Here is a 21,794-nt window from a genome sequence, read left to right on the forward strand (position 1 = left end):
CACTCTAATGGCAGAGTGCTAGTTTTCCACCCAAGATTTGCACACACACCCCCGCCCCAGCTGAATGGTGGAGAGGTGTTGCCCGGCAGCAGTTCTTGCTAATGGCATGGGAACAAAGTGTTTTAGAGTGGGGGTACCTTTTCCACCTGCTTATCTTCTGCCTACCATGTAGATGCCAACGCTCAACGCATTGGTGGATGCCCTGGAATAAGGATGACAGAAGTGTCATCGGTCTGAGACCCTAAATAATGCCATAGACCAGAGCTAAGCTGTGTTCCTCTCTATCCCCTTCCAGACAGCCTGCCACCAATCAGGAACACTTTACGTCATGAGAAACAAACTTCGATTTTGTTAAACCCTTGAGATTTCAGGCTTTAACTATTGCAACAGCTAGCATTCCCCACCTATATAATTATAAAATCTTCAGATTCCATCTATGCTAATTACTCCCAATTCTGCATCTCTGGCATAGATTTTATTCCTAAGCTTCACACCTGCATATTCAAGTAGACAGGTCCACTATAATGACCTGCAGGTTACCAAATTCAGTATGTCTGAAGCCAAACAAATGATCCACTGCTTTCCCACACACCCTGGCCATTCCTGTTCCATCATATGCTTGTGAATACCAATTGTATGTACCCAGGCACTCAAGAGTGCCCTATTTTATCTCCCATAGTACTCTCTCCTAAATATCTATCCTGTCCATCCCCTTTATCTATCCTTATTGCCATATTCTTATCTGGTTTCAATAATAGTAGCCTCACCCCCTACTCCAGTCTGTCCTCCATGCTACACTGTCTCTTTGAAATGAAAATCTGATTATGCCTCTCTACTCCTTAAAATCCTTCCATGGCTCTTTCTGCCTTGCAGATTAAAAATAAAAGTCCTAGTGTAACACCTAAGGCCGCTTTATGGACCCTTTGCTGCTGACCTTCTGTCTTCTCTCTTACCATTCTCCCATCGTTCCGTTTACAACGTATGTCCCGAAGTTTCTCAAATATTCCTTCTCTCCATGCTGCTGATTTTGCAGTTTCCAGTATCCAGAACACATTACACCCCTCCTGCCAGTGTACTTCTTCCTCTTCATCATTCAAATCTCAGTTCAGAGATCATGTCTCTTGGGAATCGTCAACCTCCACATTCCCCTTAGAGATCACACCTCTATCTTTCTTTTCCTTGTGGCTTCTGCCTACTTCACAGAGTTAGTCTCTGCGCCATTGTCAGCAAATCTAGGAGCTCTTGCATCTTTGCCCTAGTTTGATGTTCTTTGAGAACAGCCAGCTACAACAACACTGCCTGCAATATGCCCTCAATACGTGTTTCTCAATTTAACCTGTATTGTCACCCACTCCTAACTGCATATCTTGATAAAATAATGCATATATAGTGCTGACGGTAATGCCTGGCTTATTGCAAGCATTCAGTTGATGTTAACAGAATCAATCATGGTTTGTTGTATTGTTATCATTACTGTTTTTATTACTATCAGCAATTACTCAATGTTTTTGACCATAGCTGATTTCACATCTCTACTAAGTTTTGTTTTTCTTTTTCTTCTGTTTCACAATCACGTGGGAGACATTTGCACCAAAGTAGCGACTTCGTTCTTCTGGCTGCAAATGAGCAGAGTGCAGGTCAAGGGATCTGGAGTCGTGGGTTCAGGTGCCACCACTGTCACCAGCTGTGTGGGCATGAACTAGTCATTTAACCGCTCCCTGCCTCATTTTGGCCATCTGTGACATCAGGACAAAAATAGCTTCCTGACCCACTTCAACAGAATAGTTTTGAGAAACAACCTAGATAATGAATGTAAAAGCATTTTGTAACTCTGAAAAATGATAAAAGTCCATGATTAGTAGTATTTCCAATGACGAGGGCAATATTAGTCTAAACAAATGCTTTCTCTGTTGAATGTTGTTGTTCCTTTTTTTTGCCATTATCACTTTCGGTTATTTTTGCATTTCCTAATGAGTGGACAACACACATAAGTCATGTATTTCCGCATGAACAAATTCTCATTTTCATCATCCCAGGCATCACATAATTTCTGCTTTGAGGGCTGTATACAGAATCACCTCATTGATGATGTTGCTGTAAATTGGCATTGTCTGTCTTTGAGTCTATCTTTCTAATAATTTTTTCCTTACACGGCATTTCAACCCATGGTAGACATACTGATTTTTGCATGAATGAAGGCTTTCACAGATACAGGCAAAATCTTTGAGTGCCTAGAGTTTTGTCTACTATTTCCTATTTGACTTCAAGCTTCTCACTTGATGTTAGTGAGAATGACGATGATGATGATGAAGATTGACATTTTTGAACTCTTATATACCAGGCATTTTTAAGCCCTTTTACATTTAATCCTCATAATGACTTGGTCAAAAGAATTCATGTGCTAGATCCACTATAATGTAAACTCCAAGGGGTACAGAATCTTTCATATATCATCGGTTTTTTTCACTGATAAATCCTTGGGGACTAAAGCAGCGCCTGGCATATAGCAGGTGCTCAGGAAACACTTGTCGAGTGAAGTTACTTCTCAAATGATTTTTTAATCCTCAAGTCTTTGGAGTTTTCTGAGCATTTATATTTTGACTGTGATTGCTTATTGGTAGTAACAGATTATTATTGAAATTATTAACTAAATTTATATAATACATTATAGTTTATAAAACACTTTCACATACATAACCTCACTTAAAGCAGCCAACGACATTTTTCCACTAGAAACACCGAAATACGATGTCTCTACCAAATGAAAAATAAAACATAGCCATTATTACAATACCACCATCATTCCATTTCTTCAATGAGCAGTAAGCATTTAAATTAAGAATGACTAGGGTTTACAATAAGGATTGTCAAGTATCAGAATTGTTGGGTTTTTTTTAATTAAAAGAAGAAAATACTAGAAAATATTTCTCCACTTGGCTTAGAAAGAAGGAATTTCCATTTGAGTTCCAAATTTACTTAACCATCTGGAAAGGTAGCTGCAAGTCTGATTCTGGTAAGTATTTGTGTCTCCAAAATCAATGGCAACAAAATGTTTTAAATAAACCAAGTGAAGTTTTGAGTATGTAATTAGAAAATAGAACTGATGAGATCACTTGCCAAGAACAGTGAGGATTTGCATTAAAAACAATGATTTGAGACAGTCATGGTCATGATTTACTCAGCACATTCTACTCAATGAGAGAACAATTCGTATCAAAGTGAGGGAGTGCTCAGCAATGTTATAGAAAGTGTTGGATAAAGTGTCTGTGGTGCTAGAGTAGGATAACATTTTCTATAACTTGAACAGTGTGTCTTTAAATGAAATTGTAAAATATTATGATATGTTAAAGGCCAAGCAAAATTTTATGACCAGAATACAATGATCATTTATATGTAAACATTGGCATCTGTAGCTGGTTTTTAGTAGGTGAGGGGAAGTACCTCTTCAAATGATCAGACAAGTCTGACTAGAGCACTTGTCATTCCAGTGTCTTCGGCACTTGAAGTTTTTCCATTTTTGTTCAACAATGTAACCTTTGGAGTTTTGCCTAATAATGACTTCACTTGTGCTGGCCTTCCAACAGAAAAATGAAAATGGAAATGCATATTTTCTAATTATGCATCCAGCCTTAGTTGCATATTGGCGAGGGTGGCCACACTGAATGTTAAATTAAGTCTGCACAATAGTTAGAGTCTATGTAACATCAAAGTTTCCCAAAGTCACTTTCTTAATCATGTGAAGGATAGCCAAGACTCTGATCAGTAGTATGCAGCTATATACGATCAGAGGAAAAACATTTAAACATCCCAGCATGGTATTTCCATTTAAATCTGATTACAGTGAAATAAAACTGTAGCCATTAAAGGTTTAGAAGAACTACAAATACAAGCAGTAAAAGAAGACAGATAGTAAATGAGGTAGTAAAACATTTCGGCAGGGCAAACAGTTTATAGCACTCATTCAGTCGTCCTGAAGCAGACTGTACAATTCACTACAGACCCGGCACCATTCCCTGAACTCCACTTAAACCTACAATTAACCTTTCACGCCTAATGAAGCTGTTTTCCTGGAAAATTAAAATATATAGTGGTGCCTGCTTTTACACAGGCTTCGGAGGAGAGCATTTCAAAATGAATGACTTTTCTGAGGCTTTTGTTCAAATGTAAAATGGAAGTGCTCTGTTTGTATATAAAGCAGGAATGTTCTTTCCAAGGCAATTTCATTTGATGTGCAGTATTTTATTACTGTACTTATTAATTGTTCTGCATAATTGTAAAAAACACACATCAGTAATTTTATGATTAGATTGTTACTGCTGAAGTCTACTATTACCATTTCACTTCCATTAGGGAAAACTAGAGTTTTGCTAACAATAACTAAATTCCTGATGTTTCTCCTTGGTGGTTTTCATTGCAAATTTAGTGGTTTAAAAAGACATGTTTACCATTTAATTATTTAGCTGTTATTTACATTGCTGTCTCTTCAGGTCATGTTTTCACATGTTTAAAGATAAATAAAATTCTTAAATTTCAGGAGTCATATATTGTTTTTTCCTAAGGTTGCAAGTGCAGGTCTGATTTTGGTGTATGTTCTACTTATTTACAAAATAGCTGTGGGGTACTCCCACATTCATTTCAGCATTATTCACAATAGTCGAGATATAGAAGCAGCTATATGTCCATCAATGGATAAAGGGAAAAAATAAATAAAGAGAATGTGGTCTTTATAAACAATGGAATATTATACAGCCTTAAAAAGAAGGAAATTACGTCATTTGCAACACATGAATGGAACTGGAGCATATTACATTAAATGAAATAAGCCAGGTACAGAAAAACAAATACTGTATGACTTCACTTATATGTAGAATCTAACAAAGATGATCTCAGAAATTCAGAGTAGGAAGCTAATTACCAGAGGCTAGGGGAAGGGGGAAGGATGGTGTAAGGGAAGGTGTTGATCTAAGGGTATAAACTCCAGTTAGACTGGAGGAGTAAGTTTTAATGATCTATTGCACTACATGGTGACCACAGTTAATAACATGTATTATATATTTCAAAACTACTAAAAGAATAGATTTTTAACATTCTCACCACAAAAAAAGATGGTAAGTTGGAGAGGTGATGGATATGTTGATTAGCTTGATTGAATCTTTCCACAACATATACATAGGTCAAAACACCACATTGTATCACATAAATATCCACAATTATTTGTCAATTAAAAATAAGGTTTAAAAATAGCTGTGGTAAGTCTTGGCATCCAACCCAGGGACCACTGAGTTGTGCCCATTTTCTGAGGGAAATTACTATGGTCCTAAAGGAGCCTGCTTCTTTAGGGCTTGTCCTGCCCTGGGTGAACAAGAGCAGTCACTGGGGCTACTCTCTGTTAGCAAGGACCAGTTTGAAACACCAAGAGACTATGGATAATGGAACAGGAAACAGAGGGATGGTATGTTCCTTCCTATGCGGTTTATACTTCCTATTTTAATCATCTAAATGTCATAGTGTCTGGTGTTTAAGCACTAAAAGTACAAAAAGGTAAAGCTTATAATAACTATTGAAACCCCAGCTTTTGTTTAAATCTACTGATATATTTTTATGTAAATCCTGCTAGCCTGCAGCATCTGTGCATCATCTTTAGATGGTAAATGAAATTCCTTTGGACCACCAGTCTAAAATAATGAATTGTTCCCCCAGTTAATTGTATTGCTTTGATAACACGGAACTGTGCTAGGCCTAGAGAACCCAGTAAGTGAATTTCATCAGATGATTTGTGTGACGTTTTGAAAAATTATCTTCTGGAGTGACCTGATTTTAACGGAACTCTAGTGGCATGCAGCATGGGCCGCTGCCCAGCATCCGACTAGGAGGAAGCGCTTCCTCCTATGGCACAAGGAGTGCGGGATCATCCCCAGAGGACCTCTCACTGGGAAAAATTCTCAGGAAAGACAAGAGAAAGTGTGTGCCGAAAATGGCAACACAAAGAACCTATTGATAGGTTGCTTTTCTTTTATTGATACGTATCTTTTTTAAAACCCAGAAGAGATCACAAACGACCCTTATGTCTTCACTGCCAGTGTGAAAATAAACCAAGACCAAGCAAATGAAAATAAGCAAAAGCTGTGTATTCTGAGCTTGCTATAGCAAGAGAGTCAACCACTTTCACTTGTGTTTTGGTGGAAACTCAAAGACAGGCAGGAGTGGGAAAGCTTTATCGTGAAAAAAGGGAAGCTTCAGGTGTGCCGTGATTAGAGGCTGTTGGCTTGTGGGAGCTGTAGACAGGCTAACTAGAAGTGGGGCATCCTACGTGGTTAGGGGTACATATTTGGCTTCCTCTGGCTGGAAGTGAGGACACAAATTAGGGAAGCTGTTATTTATTAATCAAGTCCTGGCCATTTGGAGCCATTCATGACAGGGATTACAGTTTAACTTCGTGAGTTATTACTAGAGATAGCAGTCTGACTTCTTACAAGTAGACATAGAAAGCTGGCTTCCTGGGCTGGTTATTGCAGATCATAGCTTGGTTTCCTGAGCAGGTTGCCACAAGTTGTGGGTCAGAATTCTATTTATACATGGTCTGGGCATTATCTATATGTTCAGTCTCTTACCAGAATATAACTGCTACATTTAGGGGATAGGGGAGGTAATACTGTCTTTGTAAAAAAGCTATTGACTTGACTTTTTATCAATTAAGAAAAGTAGATTCCCTACAATAACAAAATGTGCTGAAAGGCAATGACAGCGATTACTTTCTCTTTCTCTCTCTCTCTCTCTCTCTCTCTCTCTCTCTCTTTTAGTGAGTCTTCCATACACACTATCGAATTCAATAAGATAGGGGCTTTGTCTCTTTTTTTTCATTCTTGTATCTAGGTTCTCTTGTAGGTTGAACAAGAACATAGCAACTTCTGAATTTTTTTTAAGGTTCACCTTATATTTAACATGAAGAAATGCAAAAGTGGTAATAACTTGATATTTAAGGCACACACACATATAAATGCAGTTATTATGATTATTATCCTGTTCATAATTAAATTACAAGAGTTATAAAGAAGAGTAACTCATGATGGGCCACAAGCGGTGGGGTCCAGTAAAGGACCTAAGCCAAATGAAACGTCGTTTGACCCATCAAATGGGCAGACAAGACTTTGGGCAAGTGGCCCTGAGTGTTCTCTGTGAGTGCACCATGGTGAACACTTAAATATCTCTGCCTAGAGAAGTGCAAGTCTTTCTACATACACATTGCCATTTACACGGATCTGAAAATGCAGTTGATTGTTACATTTTCATAAGAAATGACAAAAAGCTGTCACATTAAAAATAAGTATGATTTGCAATTTTATTTGTAAATTAAGAACTGAAATATGATTTATGATTTTCAACTGAATGTGTTTCCAAGTTTCAGAATCATTAGTAAACCCAGGACATGTTGTGAGAGACGTTGCTTCAATTAGGTTCTGGACTTCATGAAATACAGCGATACAGTGGCAGTTTTGAATTAGCATAGAATTTCCTGTTTTGGCAACTCAAACTGTTTCCTCCTCTCCTGATGATATATCTTCTGTAACGAAAACATTTGCATTCACATGTAAACGGAAAGTATTATTTTTTCAGAGCTTATTTGGACTACATCATGCAGTAGTTTAATGAATAACATGATTTCATACTTGGATGTTGTGATCATTGAAATTAGTGTAAGTAGTCTCTGTCCACATTAAAGGAGACATATATTAGTTGTCATGCTTGGCTGTCTCTGGATTAGTTGGTGCCAGGAATAAAATAGCAGGAAGTTGTAAATAATGACAGAAGTGTGCCAGAAGATCAGTGGAAACTTATGGTCAGCTTGAACTCTTAGTTAGCACCACCACAGTCTGTGAGTTTAAAAATAACAACAAGGTCCTTCGACTCCGTTAATTAAACAAATAATGAAATAATTATTAACTACCGCAGAATAAGTGTTTAAAACATCTATGTTGGACTCTTCAGAAGTTCCCATGTGCTCTTCAAAGGTCAAGAAAACAGTTTTTATTTAAACTTTGAACTTGTAATAACTCTAAAAAATTCAGGATGATATTTAATATCCTGAAAGAGCAAATTACTTAAGAGCAACCCTTACAGGTGAATCTGTACATTTATCAGGTTAGCCAGTGCTTATTGTAATTTTGTAATTTCTTTCCTTGCTAACACCATAAATTTCTCCTTCTCCACAAATCTCTTCTCTTCTGTTTTCAAATGTACCCAAGGCTCCCTTTTCCTTTAAATAATACACTTACATAATCCCATGCATCCACATATATTCCATCTGACACTGCTACTTCCGTTATGTAGATAAGCTTACTTATCTCTTCCCATTGCTGAGCATCTTAAACATGGAACTTAACGCCTGCTGGCCGCACTTCCCGTCACTCCGTTCCTTGCTTAACTTTCAGGCTTCCATCCTCAGATAGATACAGAAATGACTCAAAGATCACCAGAATCTTCTCTGAGGAAGTCTAATGGCCTTTGCCACAGGCCTTACCCTGCTGGCCCATTTGCCACTTTTTACAGACTCCATGGGCTTGGCCCTCCCTTGACTCCCACAACACTGCATTAGGCTAGTTTGCTTTCCTCTTACCGTGCCCACGTCCCTTTACTGGCATTTCTTTCTGTCCATGAATCTCTGAATTCTGTTCCTGCCAGGAAATATGTGAATCTTACCTAGAATTAACCGACCCACAGGAACAAAATAATTCAATGATATTCTATGTAGGATAAGATCTGAAAATGATCTTCCTCTAAGAGTAACATGTGGAGAAGAGGTCAGCTCAATTCAAAATCAGGTCTTCAAGATCTTGGAGAAAGGAAAATCAGCCAAAAGTCCTTTTGTGGCCTTTTCTTAAGCAAGGCCAAACAATCTGGCCTCATGGTTTAGTATGGTGATTTGATACATTTGGTTTTACCCGAGAATTACATGGGACTCAACATATATGAAAATGATTCATATGTAGCTATGATAAGCCAAATTATCTGGTTGAGCCATTGCTTCTATAAATTTCAATATAAATTTACTATCCCTGAGCATCTTACCAAGTGTTCCTGTCCATCATTGGACAAACAATGTAACAAAGCAGATCAACATAATTAAACAATATACTTTTAAAATTACCTATGATAGCTACAGCTCTGCGTTTGTGGTCACGTTCTGTTAATAATACTCAAGGTCCGTTTCTAATACTTAAGACACTTGTCAGCTACATGTCAAGTGAGCTTTCTTCCATGTCCATTTGTACATAGCATAACTCTATCCATGGAGTGCTTTTATACTTTTTAAAACAGTTTGTGAGAATGAAAAGACAAGCCATAGACTGAGAGAAAATATTTACAAAACACATATCTGGTAAAGAACTGTTATCCAAAATCTTCAAAGAACTCTTAACACTCAACAGAAAGAAAACAAACAACCCAATGAAAAACAGGCAAAAGATCTGAGCAGGCACCTCACTAAAGAAGATATACATTTGGCAAAGAAATATATCAAGAGTTGCTCAGCATCATATGTCATTAGAGAACTGCAAATTTAAACAACCGTAAGATACTGCCACACACCTATTAGAACGGCTAACCCCAAAAACACTGACAACAACAAATGCTGGTGCGGTTGTGAAGCAATAAAAACTCATTCATTGCTGGTGGAAATACACAATGGCACAGCCACTGTGAAATACAGTTTGGTAATTTTTTTTTACTAAACAAAAACATAAGCTTACCATATTATCCAGCAATCAGGCTCCTAGGTACTTATGAATTGAAATGTTATGTTCACATAAAAACCTGCACACAGATGTTTTTAACAGCTTTATTCACAATTACCAAAAATTGGAAGCAAGGACAATCAAGATGTCCTTCAGTAGGGAGTGCATAAACAAACTATGGCACATCCGCACAATGGAATATAATTCAGCAATAAAAGGAAATGAGTTATCAAACCAAAAAAAGAGAGATGGAGCTATGTTAAATATATATTTGTAAGTGAAAGGAGACCATCTGAAAGGCTATGTACTGTGTGATTCCAACCATACAACATTCTGGAAAAGGCTAAACTACAGAGACATTAAAGAAAGATCAGTGGTTGCCAGAGACTTGGGAAAAGAGAAGGATAAATTGGTGAAGTGCCGGGGGTATTTTAGGGCAGTGAAACTATTTTGTATGATACTTTAGTGGTGGATACCCTGCATTATGCAGTTGTCAAAACCAACGGAACTATGCAACAGAAAGAGTAAACCGTAATTTAAATGATGGACTTTAGTTGGTAATTTTATCTCAATATTGGTTCAACTTTTCTGTAAACCTAAAACTGCTTGAAATGTTTTTAAAAATCTTAACATGACTAGTTTTGTTCCAAAAAAAATAGTAACATTGAAAATTTCTAGTACCTCCACAGCAAACTTGTGTTCAGACATAGAGAGGAAGGCTTAGGGTCCTATGCACAACTAGATGTGATAATTTGTCAAACACTGATTTGATTGTTCTAAGTCAGAGTCAGTTAACTTTCTTAGACCTTTGTTCTTCTTCCTTTGTGAAGTTCACATGCCCAAGTCAAGAAACATTTTAGGTGAAGGGCAAACTACTTGAAAACTTCCAGTAACAGCCAAATGTATGATGACTGAATGAAAAGCACTAACAAACAGGGCCCTTCACCACCACTGTTGCCATCCCAGAAATGTCTAAGCAAGCATTTAAATGCTTTTCTCTTTTCTTCCAGGCCTTGCAATTGCCAGTGCCCTAATAGATATTTCACAACAGAAAGCTTCAGATAGTAAAGATAAGACTTCTGGAGTCCGGAATCGAAAACACCTTTCAACACGTCAAGGAACTTGTGTCTGAGAAATGGAAACCGCTCCTGTATATTCTGTACTGTTTTACTCTGGGCTTCTGTTAAAGCTGTTCTGTGGCCTCGGATTTTATGGAGGCAAATCTCTGTATCATCCCGAGCCTGAGTACAGTTTCCTTCCAAATGGGCAGTGACCCAGGTGGCCAAAGAATGTTCATGAGTTTTATAAAAGTATTGATGGTCACAGGCGATAAAGTCTGTTTTTACCACTATCTTAGGCTTATTATAGCTAACATTAAACTACTCGGAAAAAGATGTATATTGTTTCTTAATGAAGATGAAAAATATGTAATTCATATAAATCAACTGTTTATATCCCAAGACTTTAAAGAAAGACATTTTTTAATGCCTGAATGTTGAGAATTGTATAGTTTTTGCCTCATAAGCCAACTTGAATCACCTGTATATGAATAGGGAATGAACACATTGCAATGGCTTTAAATGCTCTTTTATCTCGTCGTAAATGTGAAGGCAAGATTTTGATGTAGTAGGATGTAGGTAATGTATTTAAATATTTCACATGACCATATCATGTCCAAACTCAGTCTGAGAATGTGACCGCTTTCCATCTAACTGGAATGCAGATCAGAATGAGTTCAACTCATTCTGTGCAACTTCACAGGAGGTTTATTAGAATGCTCAGTGTAGAGGACATTCCTGTCATCCATGCCAACTGCCTAACTCATTATCAGAGCTGATAGAGCATGGAAAAGCCTGTCCAGCAGTCAGTTGTTCCCCTCCTTCCAAAAACAGCCTCCAATGCCACGACCTGAAGAGAGCCGAAATGGTTATTTTACAGCATACAAGCTTCTGCTCCAGTATGATAATTTTTAGTTGCCTAAGAATCCCTGGATCAGACCTAAATGATCCATCTGCATTTTTATAAGAATGGATCTTTCTTTGCCCTTCCTCTCCTAGCTGCTAGATTTGAACTACCTTTTACAAATGTTACAAAATGTATTTTAGAGGCAACATCTCTCAAGATGACCTGAGTTCCTTCCTGCCAACTGTTCCACGTAGAATACAAGTAGAGAAGAGCACTGGCTGGCAAGCATCAACAGAGTCTTCTTCCTAACATGAGCACATCCCTGCCATGAGAAAAAGTCTGTGGTTTAGAAAATATGATCATGGTTGCCCACAGTCAGCATACCCTTAATGACTCAAAATTCTGAATTATGGCAGAAGGGAAAAATAAAACAGACTTCACACTAGAACATAGAATCATTTACATCCTAATACTGACCACAGTTCACTAAAGCTCAGTAGCATTAACAGATGTAGTTTGGAATTGCACTTTCCTAACTTCAGGGTGACGACAAGGTATGTATAACAGTGACAGAAATCTCCAAAGCTGCTGTATATGATATAGCTTTGTTAAATATGAAGGTCATTTAAATACAATTGATGTTTAGTACTATATATGTACTTTTCACATTCTTTGGATTTCTGGAAGGTAATGACACCTTACTGTTTACAGCTAATGCATAGTTACTTGCATGCCATGGTTGTACAGTAGCAGACTACGACCCTATCGTGATATTAAATGTTTATTTCATAATGCCATCTATACATAGCTTAATTTGATGAGGATTGAATGTAATATATAACAGGAATGATTATACAATATGTAGTTGCATCTTATATAAGATTGCTAGGTTGCATCTTACCATGACTATGTCATTATTTTGATAATTAGGCATTTATGAATTATAGTATATATTCCTCATGTTGGCATGATAATTTTGCTATTTTCCATGCATTAAAAATAAGACAAATTCTTAGAATAATTTTAGTAATTTTATCTATAATCTGTGGGGGGTTTTGGAGGGGGAGGCCACTGGTTGTTTCTACTTCCCTATGATATTTTCTCTCTCAGTAAAGGAATGAGCTAAGTTTGTAAATGTCTCCTAAAAACAATCAAGTAATTTTATTAGCTTCTTTTGGACCCTTTAAATGTTGACTTCTCCCATTAAAAAATAAATTGATATAACTAGTGATTACAAACATATAATCATTTTTTAAAAGTGATGGCCCAATGTATTTAATTCTCTAACAATTGTCACAAGAGAAAGCATACATAATAAAAATATAAAAACATACAGATTTAGATGTAAAATCTATATCAGTTATATTTTTAGGGAGGCTAAGCAGATGGTATTACTGTGGAAGAATTATCAAGTTTTATTCACCTCAAATCCCACTGGGTTCTTAAAACTTGAAAATTCAAATTGTAGAGGATTATGAGACACAATGCAATGTTAACTTAAAGTCATACTATACCTTTCTGGGCCAAATATTGCTAACTCTGTGGCTAATTATGCAATTAATTCTCAACTTATCAAAGCTTTTTACTGGCAATAAATTCTTTGCCCTCAGGTGAAGTGGATTGAAAAGACATCAAGGATCAAGGATAATCACTTTGAGTCTGTGTCTTGGTTTTTCCCCCTACATTCCAGACACTTTAAATTTGGATGTTTTCATTTTTTAAAAATAAAACCACACAAATATGCAGATACTTTCCCAGAATTTCTCAGTTAAATGGCTGATTCTCTTGAAAACTAACCTTAATGGAATTGTAAACATTTCAGTTCAGAATGACTTTGAAAAATTCCTTAGATTTTAGGATGTTTTATTCTACCAAATATGAAAAAAAAATTGGTTAAATACAATGGAGTTTTAAAAAATTAACCTGAGGATTCTATTTGAACTAGAAAATTCCTATTGGAAAAGAATTTGCACATACAGATTCAGCTAATAAATTTTAAGAGGATTAAGATTCTCATAATTGCTTTAAATGAAAATACATTTTAGTGATACACAGAGATGCCATATACTATAGTATTATGTTCAATAGGAAAACTTCAAATAGGACATGTTTAAAAAGGTAATTGATCCTTGCTTTACTTCCCAACATCTCATTTTCTTTTGGCTGCAGTAAGATAGGGGTGACTGTACGACTGCAGTTCATGGCATAAGGTCATTTAGGGTGCACACTGGCACATAGGCTGGAAAACAGGCACGGGACCCAGCTTTCAGGTGTGTGGTGCTGGGTGCGTTTCACCTTTGAAACGCAGCCTTCCATCTGTAAAGGGCGGCAATGGTGCCCACCTTTCGAGGCATTGCGAGGCTAGATGGTAACACACAAAAAGCTCCCACACTGGGACCTTGATGCAGCATAGCTGGCATTAACAACTGTGGGGACACCGGGCCACTCTTTTTCTACCAGTTGTTTTATGAATCCACCTATTAATTTTCATCCGTCTTTTCCTCATAGGTAAAGGTCAATCAGGTTTTTCAAAAAGACTCCCTGAATAACTTAAGTTCCTGTATATCTAAGATACAGGGATTTCTACGAAACGAATTTGACATTTGGTCAATAAAGACTTAAACTCTTCTTAAATCTCTACAGTTTTAGGAGAGTATTTCATAAAATTACTGACTGATGACATTGAGACAAGAGCATCAATGATCACCTTTCACATACAAATTAGGCAAGACAGGGTCCGTGCTTACATTTTGTGGTTATACATGATACATCTTTTTTCAGTGAAGATAAAACTATGATTTGAAAGGTGTCTTATATTTTAAAAAGATTTTAAAATCTTTTTTAAAAAATCTTTTTTAAAAAAAAAAACTGATCAAAGGAACTATTTCTACCCGCCTATGCTCTTTTTAAATGTCAAGTTTCAAAACCCGTTTTTCATACACTAGGGTGAGATTGAAATTTACCTGATTACAGGAATTGCTTGGGATCAGGCAGATTCCCACTTTCACCTCTAGAGATTTAGATTCAGAAACACTGGGGTAGGCCCTGGAGAGCAGTACTCTTAATAAGCTCCTCAGTGCTTCTTACCATTAGGCAAATTAGGGAAACGGCATTGGGTCAAAGTGCTGCCTTTATCGACCATTAGAGGGAGTTCTTTAAATAACGAAGTTATTGCTCTAATTCAAAATGCGTTAAAGAATTTTCCAAGGAATACAAGCCATCTGGTTGGTGTTACAGCAGTGTTTTCATTAGAGTGTACATTTAACATTTTCGTTTTATCAAAAGTTTTTGAAATTAAGCATTAGAACCAGAGCTCCTATCAGTACATATGTACGCCGGTGTGCATGCCAGGGTTAAAAACAGATTGTGTAAAAGTTCAAGCCCATTTTAGAAAGCCAACATTTTATGTTATAATGTGCTGTTAATCAGGACTTTATTGAAATAAAAACATTGGCTCTTCCAACCCCCACTGCCAAATGCAGTTTTGTTTTGTTTTTAGTTTTTTTTTCTCTTTTAATCCTTTCATGGTCGCACAGGAAAAAGCACTCTGAGAACTTGAAAAAGTCTCTCTTCATCGAAGAGGTGATTATAAAATTTGTTACTGAATTTTGACATTCAAAATACATTTTCCCCTCTTCTCCTCTTCACCAGATTTGCACTGACCTTTCCTGCATGTTCTCTGTGAAGGGCGTGCTGAGCACTTGGAATGTTCCTGAGAATTAAAGGCAAAACTCACAAGGCCTAGCAGCTGAGATTCTAGCTATAATGAGGGTCTACGCCACAGGACATGTGTTATAGAAATTGCTCTTAGAGTAAAAGTCAGCTATCTGAGACAAGGGCAGCTCTGGCATAGCTGGGTCTTCTGGGGAAAGCCTGCACGTTCTCTGGCAAGCTCTGGGCTTGGTCCCCATGTGGTCATCTGGGGCCCAGCCTTCTTTCAGTGGCGTGGCTCTGCTAGGCCTCTGTCAGGTCTCACCGAGAAGGAGAAAACCAAGGAGGATCTAAACTTCTCTCCAGCCTCCTTCCCCCACAGCACCTGGGCCCAGCACGTGGGATACTTCCTGGGCTCAGGGCTTCAAATAGGCTCTGCCAAGAACCTGACCTGAGCCCTAACCCTGAAGCTGGCTCTGCCTGTGCTCCGGGGGATGGAATGGTGGTCTCCTCCCCATCCCACCTCCAAGAGGCCAGGCCAGGAAGGGGCTGGGAAGATTAGAGGACCGCCGAACCTTGAGAAACACGCCCAGCCTGGCTGCCGTCTCCCAGGAACGTCCGAGAAGAAAGAAGCTTTTGGAGGGTCCTGGATGAAGATGTGCCCAAAGTAGGTAGGGTGATGGGTGGACTGTGGCAACAGAGAGCAGCAGCTGCTCTGTGAACATCTAAGCCTTACTCTCCTTTTCAGTTTTTTGATGGTGGATCAGTGGTTATAACGAGATTCGGAGAGTTGAGCTTAAAACTGACTTTTCTCTGGCCTAAAAGGATTTGCTCAGAGAAATCACCTGTGAGTGGCGGGTGTGTGTGATAGGCGTTCTTTCAGCTCCAACCTATAACCCTTTTGGTAAACACACAATTCCCTCTCCAGATTCTTACATGCTTCCTCAATTGTTTAGAATCAGGGTATCTGGCATGGCCATGGCAGCCAAGATAGTATCAAGCTTTACTTTCTCCAGCCCTACTATGAAAACAGCTAGTATTTTTTTGTTTTCCAAATATGAAACAACAGTATAATTTTAAATGAGCTTCTGTAAACTACACCCCCACCCCACCCTGACTCCCATTCCAACCTTCTCACTCTTCAGGGATTAGGTACAGAGTAGTTTTAGTTGAACAAGAAACCAAACGCTTGAAAGACCATTGCAGGAACACTGTATTCTTCTCACCCTCAAAAGCTTTAACCCGTGTTATTTTTGGCAGAAGTGGTACTTTCTGGTTATTTTTGGCAGAAGTGGTATCTGGCCTGAGTGGTATTTTCGCTCAGAGAAGATGGTTGTTTAAACGTAAGTTTCTTTAACCTGGCTGTGTGCACAGTCAGGAAATCTCACTCTAGAAAATCTGCCTAGGAAAATAGCATTAGCGAGCACATTCTTTTATAATTGTCTTTCTATAGCCTCTATTGCCCAAAGATATTTTAAATTTTGTTCTTTCCAGTGACATATACGTTTTCTTAGAACAGGTCCTATGTGAAGAAATACTCGAATTTTAACTTAAATGCTGAGTTTTTTTTTTTTTTTTTTTTTTTTTAATGCCATGGGCCAGTTATCTAAATTTTTAAGATAAAAATACTCACTACCTCATGTAGGCTTTGCGATGGGTTTTTGTTGTTTTTGAAATGATAAGTAGATCATAGTTAAATGTTCTCTCCTTTTACTATGAAAAGGTCCACATTTAAATTCAGTGAATCATGAGCGTTGATTTTTTCCCTTTTTTTTTTTTTTTTTTTTGTGGCAGTAACACTAAAGTGCATATACGTGCCAAAGTTCCCAAATAATTCAATTGCAATTGGAACCAATGGTATGTGTTGCCTGGTGATTTAGAGTTGTGCTTTTCAAGATTTTTACAATGTCTCTTACATATTTTAAATATTACCTTCCTCAACTTTAAATGACAGTTTTATAGTAAATACTAACAAATTGTGCTCGATGTTCTTTCTCATCTTCACACACCTCTCCTAACCCTTCACCAACTAGTCAGCTCATTCCCCCAGTGGCAGACTAGTTCTCTCATACCTCTACCAATGTTTTAAATATAAATAAATAACATCAAATAGGTCTTACACATCTTCATTCCCTTGTTACAATGCACGTTGGCAGCAGTAATCTTTTCCTTTAGATCAGCTTGTTTGAAATACGATGGCACTTAAAAGGGAAGGCCGACTGGAAGGACACCAATAAAAACACCAGCTCAGCTTAAAGCAATTTGATTTCAACCTGAAATGAATTACCTTGCAACACAAATAGATAATGGCAAACAGGATATGCTACTTATCAAGACTATTCCCTTTTGAGAGTCAGATCTCCAAGTTCCTTTGAAACTTGTTTCCATGTAAGGATAAAAGAATATGATCTCCCCAAACATTTAGGGGCAGATGAACTAATCAGAAGAGGGAAAAAACTCTGAGAATCCAGTGTTCACTCATTGTTGATTTCTGAAGTGATAGCTCCAATGTGACCTTCCAAAGCCAAAAACAAAACAAAACCAAAACTCTACCAGTGCAGGCTGTTAACTGAAGCAGCCTTTCTAGAAGGGAGAACTACAGAATAGTTTCTCAGGAGGCTGTGTCTATGATGAGCTTTACAAACTAGAAATTTGTAACGACGTAGAAGGATGCCTTGGTTGTGTTTTCATACATAATGTGCAATGTTTAAATTAAATGATTTTTCTTTTTATGCGCAATGTGTAGAAGACAGTTATGTGATGGCCTTTTTTTTTTTAGTAATTCTTATAAGTGATAATATATCTGAACCATTTTCATTTTGCACATTACTGGATTGATCATTATTGTGGATATCCCAAAAAGCATATACCTTCCTGGGAACCCTTTGAGAAAAAACAATTTCCCTACTGTTTCAAAATATTACGACCATGTTTATAGTCCTCTATACTGCATTAAGACAGTTAATAACATTCTTTTTTTTTGGTGCAAATTACTTTGTGTACATATTCTTGATGGAGTCTTGATAATTGCCCTTATAATGTAGGCACTAAGGGACTATTTGAGATATTAGCAAAGATTGTAGCAACATCAAGTTTATTGTCTTGGTGGGATGCAAGACAAAGAATAGTGATTAATAATCTCTACAAAGTTTGAAATCTAAGACTGTTGGTAAAAAGTGTAATTCAACTTGTAAAATATGTCACTTCATGCCACTAAAAAATGCAAATTCCCCAAATTGGATCTTAATCACATTAATATAGATCTTCTATGGCAACATTGTTTGGGAAGTTTTGTGCTTTATTTTATCTGAATCAGTCTGTAAACTGTATGGTGAACCAAAATATCCAAAAAATAGAGATCGTTAAATCAATTCTGTCAATTTTTTCAAAGACTGCTGAGGAAGCATGATCTAGTGGTTAAAACGGAGGCCTGGGAAAACTAGAATAAAACCAAAATTCTACCCTTAGCTGAATAATTATATTTTACTATGCTTTATTTACCCCATGTAGAAAAATGATAACATTGCTATCTGCCAGGGTGCTTGGGAGGAATGTGCTTCTAGAATCTTCACAGCCTCACACCCAGTGCCAAGCCCCTCTTGTCAGAGGCCTCTCCATATGGCACTGTGTGTACAAGCATTCAGCAACATTCTTTACATTGTCATAATATCTGTAACAATTAGATTTTCTATTGACGTTCCCATGGGGTCTTCTGAAAGGTTTACCAGATTTTAAAGGTGGAGGGATGCATCATTTATCACTGACCTACCTAAGCTATCATAATCATTATATTGGTATATAAAGGAAGGAAGAAATATGGTGCCCTATCATAATTTGAATTTCCATCTGTAGCTGGATTTTGTACAGTTTAACACTTTGTAGCTTTCCGTTCCACTGTTAAATGATAAAGTTTACACATCTGTACCTAAGAATCTGAAATCTTATCAGGTAATTGCATAAATGAAGTGTGTTACACAAAGCATTAAAATTTGTATCAGAAAGAGCTCACATTCTTTCTCAATCAATATTGGCATATGTAAAAAACACTTTTAAAGCTCTCGTCGAAATAACGGACTAAAACGTTTTCCTCTCTTCCGGTTAGTCATTACCTAGATAGATATTTTTCTTTTAGATAAACAATCTACAGTGTGTTTACTGAAGCTTGCATTGATATTCCCCAATAGTGTTTGCTGCTTGAGTTTTATTCCAACAGCTACACGAAATGAGTCCACGGTGCAGAGCAGGCAGGGCCCCCTGGAACCTGAGATTATTTGTTCTCTCACTGTTCTAAAGGTAATTAAGGAGCATTGCATGTTTCTCAATTAATGATTTCTCATTCAACAGGGGATCTTTGATGCTAATTTGTTTTAATCAGGGCAGAGGCTTCTCAAAAACTCTAAACAATTCAGTGAAGAGGAACTAGGAATTTTTAATCAAGTGGAAGAGATTTAAATGCTATGAGGGATGCATCCATCATGCGCCTTCAATTCCTGTTCATTTAACTGTGTTCTTTTGAGTTTTCTAAACCAATGCGAGAATTAAGAAATAGAGTATGTTGTATTCCATAGTACACTTTTTCCTTATATATTTGTGTGTAAATATAATGGACTTCAATTTCTCCCATTTAAAGCCTGCTTACATTCAACCTTTATTTCTCTCTGTATATAGAATATGTTTATACATACATCTTAATCCTCCTAATTGTTATATACACTAGGAAAAGTAGGAAACATGTATGTAAGAGTATACATATATATATATAGCGAAAGAATGCTGGAGGATACATTACAAATAAGCATTACATTTAAAACATTCTTTTTATCCCTTGGACAACTGTCACTGAGTGACTGTTCATATTTTGAGCAGCTAAAATCAAACCCTACAATGTACACAAACATTCATAAGTTCTGCAGCCGTTGTGCCTCGAAGAGGCATGGCAGCCTGATTAGATCCTAGTTTGTGTGAAAAATGACTTCACCAGGTGACTTTGCCCTTACGAAAGTAAATACTCAAAGTGGTGAAATTAGAAAAACTGCTTTTCTTTTCTAATGATCAGCTTTTGTCTCACTCTGATGTTTTCAAATCATAGCTACTTTACAGAATGCCAATCATGTGAAAATAATGTTTATTTTTTTTAACCTTCCTCTAACTGAATGTAGAAAAATCTCAACAAATGTTTGGGAGGCCTAACTAGTTACAAACTTAGTGGGTCGCTGTATTGAAATAAGTGGGGAAATGGCCTGCTTTTTTGTTTGTCTGTTTTTTGTTTTTGTTTTGAGTCAGTCTTGCTCTGTCACCCAGGTTGGGGTGCAATGGTGCAGTCTCGGCTCACTGCAACTTCCACCTCCCAGGTTCAAGCAATTCTCCTGCCTCAGCCTACCCAGTAGCTGGGATTACAGGCACTTGCCACCACACCCAGCTATTTTTTTTTTTTTTTTTTTTTTTCTTAGTGGAGACAGTGAAACCATGTTGACCAGGCTGGTCTCCAACTCCTGACCTCAAATGATCTGCTTGCCTCGGCCTCCCAAAGTGCTAGGATTATAGGCGTGAGCCACCGTGCCCAGCCTGTTTGTCTGTTTTTTAACCAGTAGCTCTCAAACTTTAGAGTACGTTAGAATCTTCTGAAGGTGTGCTAAAACAGATTGCTGGGGCCCACTCCCAGAGTTTCTCATTCAGTAGGTCTGGGGTTGGGCCAGAATGTTTATTTCCAACAAATTCTCAAGTGATGCTGGAACTCGAGGATCACCATGTGAGAACTGTTAGAAACAAATCAAAAATAAGGCGGGCGTGGTTTGAATGCAGCACTGAGCAAAGAATCTGCTTTCCTCATATATTTCAGCATATTTTCCACAGGGTCTCTGCCAGAAAGTAGGCAGTCCTCGTGTGTCTCTGAAGTGGCTCCAGGGTGAATTTCTGGGCAGGGGCTAAGTGGTGGAGTTGGGTAAGTGGGATGACGTTATTGTCTGTATTTTAATTCATGGAGTGCTCCTTGGAGGGCTTTGCTGGAATAACAAACACCTGAAAACAAACTTTTAAATGGAAATAGTGTCGTGGTACACCTGTGCAAATGGGCAATGCTAGCACCAAACTGACTTGTGAAAAGCTAGACCAGGGAGACATTTCTCAGCCCTGCTGTTAATAAGAATGATCTGGTGTTCTGTTGGACATGAGTAGTTTAAATAAGGCTGCAATTGATTCTTAACAGATAAGTTTGGGGAGCTCTATTGAAGGACGCAATCGGTTTTCTTTGGAACTATTCTTCACGGAGTTGCTAAATTGCTCATGGAGCTTCAGGGAGAAGGCCATTCACATCAAGCCTCTGTCTGGGGCACGTGCCCCCTTGCTGCCCACGCTAACCTCCTCTGCTGGGGCTTTCCCTGACGTGTGGCATAATTTCCTTGGTGGCTGTGAATTGGCCCAGTGTGCCTCTCAGTTGTATAATCTTCATGCACAGTGTGATACATTCAATTATGACTCGTTTTTGTTCTGTCAATGCTGGTTTATTTT

General features: G+C 37.7%; 1 protein-coding gene across 3 annotated transcripts in view; it reads left to right on the forward strand.

The window, feature by feature from the left end:
• Positions 1-15,096, forward strand: part of ATRNL1 (attractin like 1) — an 809,729-nt gene extending 794,633 nt beyond the window's left edge. For all 3 annotated transcript variants that reach the window (XM_038008819.2, XM_073019389.1, XM_007964178.3), the window contains one exon: positions 10,742-15,096. In XM_038008819.2, coding sequence (XP_037864747.1) covers positions 10,742-10,863 — 122 coding nt within the window. In that variant the 3' untranslated portion in view covers positions 10,864-15,096. The remainder of the gene's footprint in view (positions 1-10,741) is intronic.
• The last annotated feature ends 6,698 nt before the right edge of the window (positions 15,097-21,794 follow it).

The sequence above is a fragment of the Chlorocebus sabaeus genome, chromosome 9 (assembly GCF_047675955.1).
Source record: "Chlorocebus sabaeus isolate Y175 chromosome 9, mChlSab1.0.hap1, whole genome shotgun sequence".
NCBI lineage: Eukaryota > Metazoa > Chordata > Mammalia > Primates > Cercopithecidae > Chlorocebus > Chlorocebus sabaeus.